At 40.0% G+C, this 18,669-nt stretch overlaps 1 protein-coding gene across 12 annotated transcripts in view; it reads left to right on the forward strand.

Moving 5' to 3' along the window:
- Nucleotides 1-18,669, forward strand: part of SATB1 (SATB homeobox 1) — a 156,155-nt gene that overhangs the window by 16,842 nt on the left and 120,644 nt on the right. For 3 of the 12 annotated variants that reach the window (XM_084858368.1, XM_084858373.1, XM_084858375.1), the window contains exons 1-2: nucleotides 13,972-15,161; nucleotides 17,713-17,948. The exons of 3 other annotated variants lie outside the window; for them this stretch is intronic. In XM_084858368.1, coding sequence (XP_084714494.1) covers nucleotides 17,738-17,948 — 211 coding nt within the window. In that variant the 5' untranslated portion in view covers nucleotides 13,972-15,161; nucleotides 17,713-17,737. Of the gene's footprint in view, nucleotides 1-3,206; nucleotides 3,275-13,736; nucleotides 15,162-16,180; nucleotides 16,264-17,712; nucleotides 17,949-18,669 lie in introns of those variants that run through there. 6 more of the 12 variants (XM_084858371.1, XM_084858374.1, XM_084858372.1 and 3 more) reach the window with 6 other exon arrangements.

Raw genomic sequence — 18,669 nt, forward strand, 5'->3', positions numbered from 1 at the left:
GTATTGAGACCATTTGTTTTGGTTCTCCTTATGAGAGCAAAACATGGTAGGTGGTCTCTGGGTGATAGACAAATGCAGGAAGAAGAATAAAATAAGCTGTTGACTATTACTAACCACTTTTGGACCATCTTTTATTTCGGGTCAGAGGAAGATTGTATTTTTAAAAAAGCAATAATGCTTTAAAATTTATTTCTGTAAATTATGTGGCTGGAAAAAATACTTTACAAATTGGACAAGGCGTGAGGATGCATCTTTTTAGTCATTATGGGAGAGAAAAATATAGCCTTGGGCAAAGGATGAACCAGGTAAATGTATGGGGGATAAGAACATCCCTGCTCCCAGTCCCTCTCCCAGCTGAAGCAATTTAGAGAATGGAGTTGACTGCTTGGTAACACCATGTCTTCTGCTTTATAATTACAGGACATTTCAGGAAGGGTGGGAGAACTCAGCAACAATCTAGGTCTTGATTCTAGATGAGAACAGGGTTTCTACTAGTGTAACAACTGCCTAGCGGTTGCCTTGTCTGAGCTGTTGGAAGTGGTCTTGGTGATGGTACTGAGGCACACAAACCTTTTTGTATGGGGTGCTGGTCTTCCAACATACACACTGAGGCCTCTTTGTTGAGGGCAGCTCAAGAGTTCATGGCTGTTGTCTCAATGTCCAACAGGCCCCAAACCTTTTGCAGATTATGCATTGGATTTATTTATTTTTATATCAAGCAGCTTGATGGAGGGGATTTAACAATCTGTTACATACAGATTACTACTTAGTGTGGGTAGAACTGTGGCAATTAGCTCCTGCAGGGATGGTAGGCCAGCTAAGATGCTCTGTCCCTAGTAGCTGGCTGATCCAGTAGGTTCCCAGAATACCTTAAGGGTATCACCAGCCTATTCTAGACTATTCTGATGAAGTCCATGTGTCTTCCTAGTATTCCAGGGAGTGGAAATGAAGCAGCATGGATACTTCTTAAATAATGGTGGCAGAAAAAAATCATGATGAAGCCAACCCAGTATAGGTAAGCACTCGGCTCTGTAGTGATGGTATCAGTAAAGAAATCCAGTCAGTGTAGTGTAGTGGTTAAAGTGTCAGACTAGTACCTGGAAAACCAGGATTCAAATTTCCACTCAGCCATGAAACTACCTGACTGATCTTTGGCCAGTCACTCTCTCTCAGCCTAACCTACATCTTAGGGTTGTTGTGAGGATAAAATGTAATCAATAATAAAAAAAACCCTTACTTCGCTACCATTGCACCCACACAGTACTGTCCAGCTGTTCTGTTCTGTACAGTCATGGAATCTGGTAGTAAGGACAAGCAAAAAGAACCTGTGGCATGTTTGCAGATAAAGTATCTTGTAGCTGTTCCGTCTTGAATTACATTCATTGTAGTTCCCACTCAAGGTAGCTTGGATAAAGTTCAGATAATTTCACTTGAGGATACAAAGTCCTTGTAAATGTCTGGCCAACCACATGCATTATTTTCACACTTGCCTTTTCTGGGTGGTTAGAGCCAACCAGATAGAATTGTCCAGTTTGGTCCAGAATGTGATCAGTGCCTTCCTTCATGAGGGGGAATTGCAACCCTTTTGAAGGAGGCAATTGTGATAGCTCTACTGAACTAATGCCTTTATTGGAATAATTTCTGTTTAGTTTCCAATCTACCTTTTAGAGGGTACCATTAAACAGGTGGTGCACAATTTCAGAAACTCCTGGATGAAACGGATTCCCTAGATCCTTATCACTATAGGCAGTATCCAATGGATCCTTGTGCAGGCAGCCCAGTCCCGCTGGCTCTGGTGCATAGGTGGCCAGCCCCGGGCAGGTCGTGCCCCTTCCAGAAACTAGTGTTTCCACTCGTTTTGACGCTTGCCCCCAGGAGCACTACATCATGGCCGCCAATGGTAGGGGCCATGCTCACGCTGCTGCTGGCAAAGCTGCGCGTGCACCGGGGCCAGCGGGATTGGGCTGCCCATGCAAGGACTTCATTCGATAGTGCCTTGTGACTCCGGACCCAGTTGTGGAAAGGAAATTGCCTTTTTACCTTTTGGTTTAATTATTTATTATTTATTCGACTAATGTTGGAAGACACACAGGGAGTATGCTCCTCTTGATTTTTGAAGGCCTCTCAATGGCTTTTAGTAAGTTTCTGGATTGCATGTCTGGATTGACAGTTGTGAAGGTTTCATGCCTCCCTGTCAAAATCCAAAATAGTAGTGCTTGGGGACCAATGTTCAGCCTTGTGACATATTCCCTATGGGGTTCTGCAAGGTTTTATATTGTCTCATATACTTTTTAATATCTACATGAAACCATTGTAGCAGAATCTAAAAATTGAATGAATAGTGCTAGGTGAGATGATGGAAGCACTGAATATGGATGTCTGGAGACTAGACAGGATAAGGAATAAACTGACTCAGTCCAGAAAGGATAGAAATTTAATGTAAGCGCACTCAGCTGACTTCTTCTGGATGGGGTCATAAACCATAGACTAGGGTTGATCCTGAATTCCTGGGTAGCAGTAGTGCCAAAAATGCCTTTCATCAGTTTAGGCTGATTTGGTAGTTATAGCTGTGTTCCTAGAGAAGGATCATCTGCCTACTATGATACATGCCTTAGTTAACCTCCAGCCTTGATATCTTAATGCACTTTATCTGGGGCTACCTTTGCATACTAGTTCTATGCAGAAACTTCACTTAGTCCAAAATATGGCTGCCTAGCTAATCAAGGGTATGAACTGATGGAAGCCTATTACACTACTGCTAAGACAACTGCATTGGCTCCCACTTTGATTCTGAACACAGTTTAAAGTGCTGGTCTTGATCTTTAAAACCACAAATGAGCTAAGCCCAAGTTACCTAATGGAATATCATCTTCCTTAGTAACTTTTCCAACCCTGAATTCGTATGAAGAAGTCCTGTTCTGAGCCCCTTCCTTGGTTGAATTCAAATTAGTAAGAACAAACAGGGTATTCTTAGTAGTAGATCCCATTCTCTAGAATTCCATCCCTGTTAAACCCACTAGGTGGGCTTTATCCTCATCTTCTGAAAAATGTTTATTTCAGAATGTGAAGTGGATCTGAAAAATGTTTTAAAAAAATTTGGAACATGAAGTGGATATCTTTTAAATGGACTGATTGGCTGTTTCTTCTGCTATGTTGGTTTTTGTTGTTTTATTGGTAGCTTTTTAAATGGATATTATTTTCATTAGGTGTGTGCAGTGCCATACATGTCTTCTCAGAAGTAAGCCCTATTGACTTCAGTGGTACTTACCCTGGGGTAAGTTGCAGTCTAAATTTTTTAATCCTTTTTGCGGGCCTATTTTGTTCTCTTTTTCTGCTTGTGATTATGTATTTTAGATTGTGAGCCTGAGGGTAGGGATTGTCTTGTTTTTTATTGATCTGTAACCTGCTCTGGGACCCACTCAGCTGAAGAGTGGGATAAAAATGCTTTAAATAATAAAATAATAATTCCAAATACAGTTGGAATGTATTTCTAACCAGACTACCCTCCTTACTCCCAAATTAAATATTTTGTTCCAAAATAGATTTTTAAATCTATTCCTCTCCCATAGCTACTAACTCTAATCCTTAGCCTACTTATTATCTAGTGCCTGGAAAAGACAACATTTAAACATGTTATTACCCTTCATTATGAAATATTGTATTCTCTAAGATGTACGGTACTTAAAAACAATACCTTTAAACCACAGGTATCCAAGGGACTAAGTTGCTCTATGGGCCAGTTGTTTTTCATCTAGCAGACCTACTTATTATATAGTGCTAACCTGCCCATTAATTTGCATTCACACTATATTTAGAATTTCCCAGTATGGCACTTAAATATATGATAGAAGAAAAAACATTTGAGAAAAGGGCTATGTTAGCTGGAGATACAGTGTGTACTATTCTGAATGGGTGATGTCCATACTGCAATCTGCTTTCTATAATGTGGTCAGCCCTGTGAAAATATTTGGGAAGTTCTGATTTTCACTTAATGGCAATTTGTGGATTATTTAACCCACAAATTGCTGAAATCTAGCAAGTGCAAGCGTGCTGCTTCCAGTGCACTTATCGCTTCTCCTTTCAATTAACAACCTACAATTGCCCTGTTCATTGGTTCTTAGCATGCTGTCCAAATGTGGGTTAACTCTGGGTTGTTTAACCCCTAAACAACCCAGAGTGTGTGGGTTCAAACATCACGCTAATAACCTACAAACAGGGCGATCATAGGTTGTTAATTGAAAATGGAAGCAACAAGTGCACCAGAGGAAGTGTGTGCGTGTGCTTCTACTCATGCCCAACAACCTATGGTTTAAAAAACCCATGGGTTGTCATTACGTATGAACCAGTTAAGTGCTTGGGGAAAGCTGCATAGTTTAATGCTTGCTAGAAAGTGAATTGAAGCTCAAATATTTTTTGAAGCTCAAATATTTTGGCCACCTAATGCGAAGAGAAAACTCTCTGGAAAAGACCCTGATGCTGGGAAAGACTGAAGGCAAAAGGAGAAGGGGACGGCAGAGGATGAGATGGCTAGATAGCATCACCGATGCAATGAATATGAACCTGAGCACACTCCGGGAGAGTGCGCAGGACAGGAAGGCCTGGCGTGCTATGGTCCATGGGGTCACGAAGAGTTGGACACGACTGAACGACTGAACAACAACAAAGAAAGTGAATGCCTATATCTGTCTGCCTAATTTGCATTGGGCTAGTCCAGATTTAGGTATGTGCCACAGGGATGGTAGAAGAGAGCATCTCCCCTCCAGCCAGCCTCCTGAAAATACTACATAGAGAGTTTGGGGGCGCTGCTGAATGGGATAGGCTGTGGTGCAGGGGCTGAAGAGAAAGGGGGCTATTCCTGAAGAAAATTAAGCAGAGGCAGTTGAGGGCAGTTAAGGTAGGTGGTCATGACAGCACAAAGAAAACAGCCTTTTAGTAGATCACAACCTCAGCTTTGTTCAGTCATTCAGTCGTGTCCGACTCTTCATGACCCCATGGACCATAGCACAATCAAAGGCTTTAGCGTAGTCAATGAAGCAGAAATAGATGTTTTTCTGGAATTCTCTTGCTTTCTCCATGATCCAGCGAATGTTGGCGATTGGATCTCTAGTTCCTCTGCCTCTTCGAAACCCAGCTTGTACTTCCGGTAGTTCTCGGTTTGCATACTGCTGAAGCCTAGCTTGTAGGATTCTGAGCATAACCTTGCTGGCATGTGAAATGAGCGCAATTGTACAGTAGTTTGAACACTCTTTGGCGTTGCCCTTCTTTGGAACCGGAATGTAAACTGACCTTTTCCAGTCTTGTGGCCACTGTTGAGTGTTCCAAATTTGTTGGCATATTGAGTGCAGCACTTTAACAGCATCATCTTTTAGGATTTTAAATAGCTCAGCTGGAATACTGTCATCTCCGCTAGCTTTGTTGTTAGTAACGCTTCCTAAGGCCCACTTGACTTCACTCTCGAGGATGTCCGGCTCAAGTTCAGTGACCGCACTATCATGGCTATCAGGGACATTCAGATCTTTCCTGTATAGTTCTTCTGTGTATTCTTTCCACCTCTTCTACTACCTCAAAATTGTTATGTACATACATTCAGCATGTGTAGCCCTGATACTCTCTATAGAGCTCAACATTCTCAGTGAGCTAGTCTAGTTAGAAGTGTGTGTGTGTTTTAATTATGGTGATTTGAGAATTAGTTTGATTTGCCATGGGGTCCTGTTGTTCAAAAAAGGAAATCATCCTACTCTTTTACCTTTGCTAAGATTCTTTTGATGAGCCCAAACCCATGTACTCCTCTGAAGCTCCTTGTTCTACATTTTTTAAAACAAGGTTCTGGCTATGCTCTCATCTCATCATTCTTATGACTCAACTGATCAACCACAATCTATTATAGGAAACTTTTGGCTACTGGCCTGGTCTGATACTCTTCATCATAAAAATGTTAAATGTCATTCCTTTGATAACTTGAGAATGAAGGATACTGCCTTAAAAAAAAATCCATGTATTTTTAATCATTTTGATTATTGTGAAGCATGATCCACATTCTCTTATTGAATTAATGTATTTGTATTTAAAGTAGTTAAATCCCATAGATATTGTGGATAATGATATTGACAGCTAATTTGAAGTTGGCTATATGACCGTCAATAAAATAGTTATTGGGTAATATGATTTTGCAAAAACATGTAATTTCAATAACAGTAGTTGGGTTTAGCTTTGAAGTTAATTTAATCATATCAGCACTTTCAGATTAAAATAATTTTCAGAAGATATTGTGAGAATAAACACAGGGCTCTTCCATTATTTCATCAATAGAGAAATCCCTATTTGCATTTTTGCATATCTGTAAGCTAAACTGATGCACCCAACTGCAGGATATAATGCCATGGAATGTATAGATATCTGACACTTCTCAGATAACATTATAAGTTTATAAATCAATTAATGCTTTACATGTTGAAAGGTATTTAAGTGCTCTTATTAGAGATAGGTACATAACAAAGAAACTTACTACTATTCACAATTAATTACTAGTCTGCAGAATTTACAATAGTTTTCATTTTATAGAATGTTCACAGAACATAACAAAGAGAACATAGCTTAATACAAACTGTATGTGATCAGTATGGAAGAGATCCAGCTTTCTGAGATATAGAACATACTACTGAGATTAAAGCCTGCTTTCAAAAATGTATTGCTAAAGTTTGCACAGACCCTAAAGCTTTGCACAGATGTAAGAGTGGGCTTAGCAACATGAGAGGGGGGCTGGCTCAGTGTTTAGTGCACATCCATTTTAAACAAAAGGTCTCAGGTTCAGTCCCTGGCATCTCCAAGGATTGGCATCTTCAGGCTCCTGTCTGAAACTCTGGAGTTACACCCAGTCAGTGTAGACAAAATTGCAGCTTAAGTATATCAGGGCCACACTTAGGGTGTATAGGTAGGAGCTGACTCTATGGTAACTGAAAATTTCTTAAGATAGTGCATTGCTGACTCTTGAGCTTTCCGCAGTCCAAAGTTGGCTCTACTGTTACGTAAAATGTGTCAGCCCTCCTCAGGTGGCAGATGTTGGGGGGTGGGGAGCAGTGGCAAAGTGGTTGAAGACAGAGCTGTGTGTGCCTTGCAGACTGCCTTGTGTCCAGAGCGGGCAGGCCTTATGGCTGAAGACACTGTCCCATTACTAGTATTGCAGTAAGATTCAGCTGTCAGCCCAGTTGTCTTCTGTATGTGAACTGGTGTGGGTGTGTGCCATCTTTTCTTTGTCTCAGGCAGCAAAAATGACCTAGGCTAGCTCTGCCTCAGTCCCACATATATTGTGCCTGGTCATCACCCAATTCTGTGTCACACATTACTTTATCTGACTCTGAACTGCTCCATTGATGGAATCTGAGTCTGATCATGCTGTTGGTGCAATGCATAGGCTGTGACACTAGGCCAAAATGGTGCCCTAATTTGACTATTTATTTGCTAATATAACTTTTAAAGCTAGTCTTTAAGAGACATATTTTATTATCAGAGAAGTACACAACAATTTCAAACTGTTATTAGAACTATTATTATTATTATTATTATTAATTGCATTTATATCCCACCTTTTATTTCTGAAGCCTTTAGTTTTTTTTCTACTGAAATGTGCTTATCTCAAAATTAGGTCTGAAAGTGATTTTCTGTCATAGTTATGAGTATAACACTGGCACATTTGGCATGCCAATTATCATTTCCCACCTTTAATGTAAAGATAGAATACCCTGATTAAAACCTGATTGGATGATTGAATAAAAATAACTGGCAGTTATATTGCCATAAACACACTAGTAATAGTGCAGTCCTGTTCATGTCTACTCAGAAGTAAGTCTCATTGAATTCAGTGGGTCGTTCTCCCAGGTAAGGATGTATGGACTGTGTAAAATCTGCTCCGTCTATGTTTCACGGATTGTCAGGTGCCTTTTGTTCCATCGTCCGCCCACAGACGGATGCGAATATCTTTTTTCCATAATGCGGAAAGTTACGCAAATAATTACGTAAGTATTTACATAATTTACTTTAGCGTATTGTCCCCCATTCCATTCAACACTTTTTCCGCAGAAACATACATATTTCCCTATGAATTTATATGCGTAAATTTTGGAAAAGTAAAAAAAAAATCATCTGAAAGTCCATGGAATCCGCTGCGGAGGGGGTTGGTCCGCAGCGGATTCTGCAGGTTGGATTCCTAGAAATTTTAGTTTTTAGCTCATTTTAGTCCATCTCGAATTTCTTCAGCATCCCTACTAGCATAAATGAAGTTTGCATTCTGAAAACCTAGATGAAACTGGTTATTAGTGGAAATCCTTTCAAGGCTAATTCAAGTGTGTGGAAGGTCAATACAATTGAATCACATGTAGATTTTTCTTGTTTTGTGCTGGTATTTGATGTTCTCTATTGTGACATAAACTTCATTATCTGAGTTTTGCTACCACTCTAAAAGTGAAATAATCTGATTTGCATTTACTACTGAGGATTCTGGGAGGAACATTTGACTTTACCACAAGTTAAAGAGATCAGGAAAGTAGGAAGGGGGGTGGGGAGAAAGAAGGCTTACAGGAAAGTTATAAAGAACTTATGTGTAAACTCTGTCGCATTTGGGTCAGGGAGCTTCCCCATGCTTGATCAGATAAGATCAGAGATTACATAGCTCCTTTGTTCCTAAGGCTCCAGAGCTTTCTTAGGTTCACCCACAGTCCCCTAGAGCCTTAAAAGTCATCTTTTTGACGATGTTTGCTTAACTATGTCTAAGCTGTGATTATTGTCTAGGACAAAAATAGACTCAAACTAAAACCGCATTCTGTCTGTGCATGTGCAAGATCTTGTTTTACATTTTCAGCTGTACAAAAACTTTAAAGAGAAATGACATTCAATTCATAATACTTTCAAATACAACGAGCTAGGCAAATTCATATTCTGAAGCAGGTAATTTCAAACTTTGGTGATGTTATAAGTGCGTACCAAAGTTCAGGTTTCATGTGTGTGTGCATGTGTGTGTGTGTAATATAAATACCAGTCCATTCCTCACACTCTAGAGCATGGTGGGCAACATGTGGCCCTCCAGATGTTGGACTGCAACTCCCATCATCCCCTCACCATTGGCTATGCTTGGCTAAGGCTAATGGGACTTGTGGAAGGCACAAGTTGCCCACCCTCCCAGCTGGAAGGCACAAGTTGCCCACCCTTGCTCTAGAGTCTAGAATGACCAAAGGAAACATCCGGGATAGGGCTATGCAAATAGGGACACACTTGATTTCTCAGAGGTTAGGTTCATGGTCCCCAACCGGCCCCACAAACATACCTGTTTACTTCCCCCTATTTAAATGAAATGGCTGTTATTCAATTCAATGAGGAAAGTAAAGTGCTGTACTTGGATTTTGCAGTGAGAGCAAAACCTGTCCTCCATGACATTTGGGCACAACTGACATGCATCACAGGTATAATTAGAAAAGGAACTGAAAATTGAAAAGACTGCCAAGATCATACTGCCCTTATACAAATCTATGGTGCAACTACACTTGAAATCCTGCGTACAATTTCAGTCACCGTACCTAAAAAAGGATATTGTAGGGCTGGAAAAAAATACAGAAAAGGACAACTAAAACGATCAAGGGGCTGAAGCAACTTCCCTATGAGGAAAGGTTACAACACCTGGAGCTGTTTAGCTTAGAAAAGAGGCAAGTAAGGGGAGACATGATAGAGGTGAACAAAATTACTGAAGGTGTGGAGAAAATGAATAGGGAGATATTTGTCTTTCTCTCTCATAATACTAGAATCCTATGAAGCTGACTGGTGGGAGATTCAGGACAGAAAAAAGGAAATACTTTTTCATACAGTGCATAGTTGAACTATGGAATTCACTACCAGTAGATGTAGTGATGGCCACCAATTTGGATGGCTTTAAAAGGGAATTGCAGAAATTCCTGGAGAAGGCTATCAATGGCTACCAGTTCTGATGGCTATGCTCCCTCTAGTATCAGGGGCAGCATGCCCATGTACACCAGTTGTTTGGGAAGATGGGCAGGAGGGTCCTGTTGCACTCATTTCCTGCTTGTGGGTTTACCATGGGCAGCTGCTTGACCACTGTGTGAACAGAATGCTGGACAAGATGTACCTTGGTCTGATCAAGCATAGCTCTTCTTATGTTCTTAATAAACATAAGAAATGCCACACTAGTCAAACCAAAGGCCTATCTAGTGCAGTATTCTCTTCATACAATGGCTAAACAGATACCCATGGGAAGCTCACAATCAGGACATGAGTGGACCAGCACCCTCCCACTAGATTTCCCAGCAAGTAGCGTACAGAGGCACATTGCCTCTGATACTGGAGGTAATATATAACTATCATGACTAATTGCCATTCCTGGCCTTATCCTCTGTGAATTTGTCTAATCCCCTTTCAAAGCCATCCAAGTTGGTGGCCATAATTATATTTTGTGGTAGCAAATTCCATAGTTTAACTCTGTACTGTGTGAAGAAACACTGCTTTTTATTTGTCTGAATCTCCCACCATTCAGCTTCATTGGATGAACCTGGACTCTAGTATTACATCTACTTTCTCCACACCATGCATAATTTTATACACTATCATGTCTCCCCTCTCTTCTAAGCTAAACAGCCCCAGACATTTTAACCTTTCCTCATAGGGGAGTTGCTTCAGTCCCTTGATCATCTTGGTTGCCCTTTTCTGCACCTTTCCAACTCTACCATATCTTTTTTGAGGTGCAGTGACCAGAATTCTACACAGTATCCAATACTGTAGTGCAATACATAGATTGCATCATAGATCTGTATACAGGCATTATGTTGTTGGCAATATTATTTGCCATTCTTGTGTGTCTGTGTGTGTGCAAACACAGACAGCCTGAATGTTAACTTATTCAAGCTTCAGCTGCATTCCTTCAAATAACTCTGTTGTATAACACTGTTATGTTTCAAGCACCATGCTCTTTATTTCTAACACAATAATCTATTCTGTGCATTGCTGACTGTTATAAATATTTTATACATTTCACCCCATTACCATTTTCTGCACACACTCTGTGGTATTTGTGTTTACTTCAGTAGATGTCAGCCTATATTTCTTTGTGTACCTTTGATGCTTTGTTTTGGTGTTATAGTAAGGTGTGTATATTTAATACACTTGTTTTTCTGAGCATTTACTAATTTGCACTCTTTCTTTGTTCAAAGTTTATAATGCTGCATTTTTCATCTTGCATGTTATGAAAAAATCCTCTCCTTGTTGCCTATTTAAGAAAACTCCTTAAGTTTATATGATAACATACTCATTTCTTTTTTAAAAATACATTTGCATTTGAAGTAACACAATATGGTTTCTTCCAGTTGTATATATCAATTAATACTTAAGTCTTATCCAGAAACCAATTAAGCCACTATACTTGGATTAAAAATCCAGAGTAGAATGAAAGTATTTTATATTTCAAGTTGTCTGGCTTAACTGGTCTCTGGATCACAGTCAGCATGTTTTTGAACTTGTACTTTTTTCTATCATATCAGTAAATGAGTGTCTATCCTTTTAGCTTGTGCAGACTCGTTTCTATCTGCCAGTGTTGTTTGCTTTCGTCTCTAGCTGGTACAGCTTGTGCAGTGCTCATATTTATAATTATTAGAGTTGCAAATAAATAATTTACCACCTTCAATACTTTGCTATCCTGAAGCATTGGCCCTCCTTCCACCAAATGTGAAAGGTGTACAGCATGACATTCTGACCAGGGCTCAACAGTTTTCAAACCTTTAATATGTTAAAACTTAACAATGTGGTTAAGATTTTGGTTGGTTATTCTTTTTGTGGCTGCATTCACATAAACAAAGGCAAACAGCTTAAGGTACTCCTCTGGGTTATTGCACATCTGCCCAGTTTTGTACTGACTTAGTACTAGTTTTTATTCCCAACTGTTCCCTGAAAGGATAGTATTCGGTCTTCTCTCTGTGTTGGATGAATGTAGTACTGAGAACGGTTGGCGAGGGTCCTACTGTAGTAATATTATTTCATCTTTAAAGAGGTTTCTTACGCCTGCTCTGTCTTCACTTTAAACCTGCCCTGAATGCAAAAGAAAAATGAAAGCATATGAAGAGTTTTCTAGATTGAGGTACATGTGGGTGTGAACATGGCTTGAACAACCACTGTGTCAGAGAACTTAATACCTGTGTTATGCCAGTACCCAACCCACTTTCCCCCCAAATCTAGTACAACAAAGTCTTCAGATGTAAGCACATGTTCCAAAGAGCCATTTTTACATCCAAATAAACATTAGATTAAGGCTGAAAGTTCTCCCATTGATCCATTTTTGTATCTTAGTTTCTTGCACTTACAATCTGCATCTAGGATACTCTTTGCTTTAATTATGGGGATGTACATCTTTTGGAATAATCACTGTTTACACTGCCAGACATGAAGTACTGGAGTTGTGTCCCAATATTGAATGTCAGTGTTCAATATTGACACGACAATAAAGACCCTCTACAAATGGAAGCAATCTGGATTCTGTGACTTGTAGATCGGAGCCCTAGTGATATGAATTCTGTTCATTAGTGGCATGCTCCCAAGAAAAGCATTATGAGTTCAACCTGTTCCTTGTACAGAAGTACTTTCATGGAAGTACAATGAACTGTGTGCATCAGTGTTAAAACTGGCAGCATTTCCATTTGCTGTCTACCAAGTGTTATGTCTCCTTGGAGTTAAGACTAGGACAGGTGAAGTGGTTTATGGATTGCAGATCTGCTCATGTATATACATCCTACTACTTTTACGTTCACCTCTAAGGTATCCCCCCTTCCCGGCAGAGTATACACACGCGCACTCTGTCCTATTTCTCCCTCGCTATGGAACCATGACTGCCAGCCATATGCTCCTATGCCTTGCGTGCACCTGCTCTCCATTCCCCGTCTCTGTAGATCTTGCTGCCTGCGCAGATGCCCACGTTCTTTCGATTCCTACTTTGTTTCCAAGTCTGTTCGGTGCGCTACCCCTCGGGAGTGCCGAGCGACGCCGGCTATAGGAGTTGCCTCCCCTCGCCTTTGGCATTTGATGCTGGTGCGCCCTTGCCCTCTCCCGTTTAGGTCGCGGCTACTATCCCGCTGGTGTTGGGCAGGCAGCGTGTGTGTTTATGACACGGTTTGTAGGACTTCAGTGCTTGCGTTTCCGTCCCTGTCTCTTGACTTCCCCCTCCTCTACTCCCCTTTCCGCCTCTCCACCCCCTGGGCGCCTTTTCTCGCTGTACAAGGAAAGTGGCCTTCGCTACTGCTGCTCCTGTTTTGGCCTGTCCCTCTCGGCAGTCTGTTCTGTACTTTCTAATCGTTCGCCTTGTGCCGCTGCCAGCGGCATCTCTCTTGCATTGCTCCCTGTTATTCTGGGTATTGTGTGTAATAAATGCACAGCCGCCTCACACTAATCAAGCTGATTACAAATTCTTGCGCGCCCTGTGCCGGAAATCGCACACCCCTCGGCTCCTCTTTTCCCCTCCCTTCGCCTCTCTCCCCCACCCCCGGCTTTCTGGTTTTAACCCCCTCCCCCTTCAGCCTTAACCCTCCAGCCCCCTTTTTAATCCAATTCCTATTTCCACCCCTTCTAGATGCCCTTTCTTCCCTCCCCCCCCTCGGTTTACTCCGCCACCGCCGCCACCTCCTCCTCCTCCTCCTCCTCCTGCTTGTCTCTGTGTCTCTCCCTCCCAGGACGCGTCGGATGATCCGGGGCCGCCGGGGAAGAGCTCCAGGCAGCAGCAGGGAGGCTACGTCCTCCTCCTGTCTTGGGCTGTATACATTTTTTTTAAAGCCAGTGGCCCTCGGTGTTATTTTGTATTAAAATGAGGAGGAGGAGGAGGAAGAAGAGGCGGCGGCGGCGGCGGCAGCGGCAGCAGCAGCAACAGCAGAAAGCAATAGCGGAGAGGAAGGAGCAGGAGCAAGGGACGGCGGCGGCAGCAGCAGGAGGAGGAGTGATGAGTCAACTAATAATTTAATGGGGACAGAGAGAGCGAGCGAGAGGGAGAGAGAGCAAGAGCGAGCAAAGCAAGCTACGTCCGGGGGACACACACTCACACAGCCCTGTAACATCCAGCAACAACCACCAAACCGGCCTAAATAACAATAATAGCCAGCCGAGGGACAACAAGAATTTGAAAGCTCACAGGATTTATTTTATTATTATTTTTTGGTAACCTGATTACCCTTCTTCCTCCCCTCCACCCCTTCATCTTCTCTCCCCAACGTTCATTTTGCCTAACACTTCGGAAGTATATTATTATTTTTAATTATCTTCTCCTAAGTGAAGTGATTGTTTTTATTTTATTTTTATTTTTTTTTACTTTTGGTGGTGACTGTTTCTCCTTCCGCTCCCCCCCCCCTTCCCAAACGCAGTCTCTCCGGGTAAATGAGGAAGGAGAGATTTTCTGCATTATTATTACTATTATTTTTAATAAATAGCAAGGGCAATAGTGAAACGGAATTTTAGTGCCTTTACTTGCAACTTTTCTATATCCTATTATGTTTTGATGTTTCTTTTCTGTGGAGGCTGTATGCAGAAAGTTTTGGGATTAGTTTTTTCGGGAGGAGAAAGGCATGTCTTTAGTTGTATTTTCTGTGTCTGTGTGCTATGTTTTTTTAGAAAATAATTGTGGGAGACAAACTCAATAGATTTTCTGCTTCTAAAAATATTAGTTAGAAAAGCTGTTTCACTGCCACCAACCCCCACTTCATTCTTGTATGTACACTTTTTTTTAATGAATGTAGACGTAGACAGGGCTTACCTTTTCTTAGTTTTACTCTTTTTATTTTTAAAAAAAGAAACTTTATTATTGTCAGTATTATGCTGTCTGATTACATTTCTCACCTTTCTCATTCCCCATTATTGAAAACTCTGCGTTTTTAGTACATTGATTAGTACCCCTTTTTCCTTCTTGCCTTCCCTCCAATGGCTATTATGTTTGGTGTATGTATTTCCCCCACCCCATTCTAGGAAAAATAGAATTTTGGGAAGGGAAGTATCCTTCAGGTTTCCATCATTTTAATTTTTTTTTAAAAGGAGTTAGAAAACGTCAGTTTTCTGCTGCTGCTGCTGCTTCAAGAGACCGGTCCACAAAGGAAATCTCCTTTGTTTCTATTATTTATATGCTGTCAAGTTTTGAAGTGGTGAGTTTCAGGTCTTTTTTTATAAAATTTCGCTCAAACTGCAGTGTTCCTGTTTCTAGATAGTGTTTTGCTTCTTTGTCTCTTTAAAAGGTCACAGTGAAAGCTTGGCCTGGATTATGACAGCCATATGGAATGGATAAGAACAGAGCCTCTCTTAAATGTGATTAAGGGGTTTTATCTGGAGAGAGGGGGAGGGGAAAGAGAAGAAAGGGGAGGGGGCTAACTCTGAAAGTGTTAAAGATACAATACTCTATTCTATTTGCAGAAGCATAGCTGTGACAACTGAATTCCACTCAGAAAATGCTTAGAGTGTTATCTTCCTATCTTAGTGGTGTACTTATGAAATTGTACCTTGAAGCTGATGTTTAGGCTGAAAACTTGTAGATGGAACAAATGGTTGAACATGAAACCGGCAGAATCCTTTGGCCCTGTCATTTCCAGAGATAATAGTTAACTTCATGGAGCTGTCACAGGCAGACCATGCTGGCTGATTACTATTTCAGATGGATGGAGGCTTTGATGAACTTTAGCCTTGGGCATAAGAGTTTAAATTAGTAAATTAGGTGTTTTATGTGCACATAATTTTGCTTTGCAACATAAATATTTTTACAAGATGCGTGAGCCAAAGGATGTATAGTGGGTGAGCGTTCTTAAGTCCAGTTTAGAATGAGTTAATGTTTTAGTCAACATACATAAAATGAATTGCTATCTTCTCTTTGGTGGGCATGAGATAATGATGACCTGGCACATGATAAGTATGTTTTTTAGCCCAACTCTTGAAGCAGGTGAGTGTTTAAGTTGTAGAGAATGACAGTGATTTTCCTGTTCAAGGTATTTTGAGACTATCCACTAATTCTAGAGAAAAGAAAAACTAGAGTGTCAGACAGAGTGTTCTGGTAAAGCACTACCAAGCAGTGTAGATGTTAGTAATTTAGATGTGTAGTTTTGGGTTAAACAGCAGTTAATGTAATGAAAAAGAATAATCTTGATTAAAAAAAGTGATTAAAGTAGGCATATTTATTGTTAATGAGACTCATAACCAAAAACAGATGGGACCACAATCAACGGTAAACCTTTGGTTCGCAGCATGTCACCCTAGAGTGTAAGGATAAATAACCATTATATTCTAAACTTTATAGTTATTCAGCTGGCATTCTTAAGGTTGCTTCTAAACCTTCAGATTAACACAGTTTTTATGAAAGACAAAGCAGCCTATGATTGAACAAGAAACAGATTACAAGGGGAATATACAGCATCTCCACCAAAATGATGATTTTGTTAGAGCTGGGAAAAATGTGATATATTTACTGTACATTAAAAAGTGTTTGTTAATTTCTATGTAATTACCCCCTCCCCCGCTCATGTTTACTGTTTATGATTAATAACATAAGTACTGCTTCATGAATGACTGGTCACCTGCTTTTAGTGATCATCTTGCATATATAACAGCAGACAATGTAGTTAAACCTTAGTAAGGAAGAGTGACAGCCCACCTAGTATAAAGTAAGCATCCATCCAGAATAAAAGTACAACCAAAGCTCTTAACTCATTTTCCAAGTGTCAACAGCTTCTCTCTGTCTTCTCTCTCTCTGTCTCTCTCTGGTATGTCAGTATTACAGAACTCAGTGATTATATGTAACATGTATGGTGTGTCATGAAACATTATTTTTCTGGAAAAGAAAATATCAATAATTGTGGAAATACTACACATTTCAAAAGTAGGGATATCTTCAGTCCAGAGTAGAAGTTATAGATAGCATTGTTCCTTGCTTTCACATCTACTCCAGTATTCCAGTATGCATCACAAAGATTTCATAGGTGCTGAAAGGTTTTTAATTTGATACCCAAGAAAGTTGTAACTGTCTAAAGAGGCTCCCATGTTTTCCTCCATATGGCTTTTATAAGATGACATAATTGATCCAGCATTTCATACTCTGCTATATAACATGGAAAAAGTTTATCTACATTTTAAAAAATCTGATGTTGTTCAATCTTTTAATATATAAGTTAGGTTTAAAAAAATACCCAGAGACTGTCAAGCAACTGGGGCATTGCACTTTTATCTATGAAGGAGATACATATGCATGAAAGATCATATTACTAGTTTAATCTGTTGCATGCCTAGCTCAGATTTCATCTTCTTTGTTTCCTAAGGAATTAGTTAATACAAGATTTCCCTTATTAAACAAATATTTTGATAAAGTAATGAATTTGTATCAAGATCATAATCTTAGAACATGCACATTAGTAGCAGTGGGTATACCACTGTGTGAATGCTTCTAAACAGTCACACCTACCATTCTCACTCATGAATTCCTAAGATATAAAGCCCATACATAAATTGGTTATTGTATATAGTAGGTTAAGAAATTTCTAAAATTGTGAGATAGTTTGACAATGAAGCAAATTTCCTAAGAGTGTATTTTTCTTTAAGAGACATTTAATATTATGTGAACATGCTATACAGATGTATTATGTACATGTGTAAAGCTGCCTACATAAAACTACGCACGCGTATACAACACATATATATTTTTTTAAATCATGGCAGGTGATCTTTAGAGGCGGGACTGAGTATGGATCATTTGAACGAGACAACTCAGGGGAAAGAACATTCAGAAATGTCTAACAATGTAAGCGATCCGAAGGGTCCACCAGCCAAAATTGCCCGCTTGGAACAGAATGGGAGCCCATTAGGAAGAGGAAGACTTGGAAGTACAGGAACTAAAATGCAAGGAGTGCCTTTAAAACACTCTGGACACCTGATGAAAACACATACTAGAAAAGGTAACACCATAATTCTGAAACTTTTAGAAGAAACATACTTCCAAGATTTTGCATAATTTGTACTTCGCTGTGACATTTCTGTTCTACAAGTATCTTATCCTTAACTCTGATGGAAATGGCACTTGGAAGATTGAACTGCATGCTTGGGTGGAGTCTTGCTTTTCAGGGTGGAGTCTTTTTAATAGAAAAAAAGCCCTTACCTTCAGATTATCTGCCTTATTGATACCAAATAATGCTGTCAGGCAAAGATAACTCTTGTAATAAACTAATTCTTCATGGGGATTAGAAAAGAGCTAAACACTTTTTTATAGCATGTGAATGAATGAATAATAGATTCTTGCAACAGCCTGATTTCTACTTCTATCCCTGACAAGGGTCCAAAATTGGAAGGTCAATCGCATTTCTAAAACATTTGTTAGTTGGCTTTAAGAAAGCGATACAAAGCTCTTTTGGTGTTCGTGGAAAACTCCTTTATGATGACCATTTTTCGCACTTTGTTTCCTTAAGTACAATTCATTACTGAGCAATGAACAACTTGGGTGTCATATTGTTCAGTGACTGGTTTGCTGTAATTAGACATTCTCACAAGAAAAATACGGTTTTAGAGCCAGTGACTGATTGTGGTATGTGTATGTCTGAGGCTCTGTTTGTATTATGATTATTTTAAAATAGAATTAATAGTATACATGATCTTTTTGGATCATACACAGCAGTCATGTTA

Source organism: Heloderma suspectum, chromosome 5, assembly GCF_057233095.1.
Source record: "Heloderma suspectum isolate Gila_16-S chromosome 5, 16-S_ref, whole genome shotgun sequence".
NCBI lineage: Eukaryota > Metazoa > Chordata > Lepidosauria > Squamata > Helodermatidae > Heloderma > Heloderma suspectum.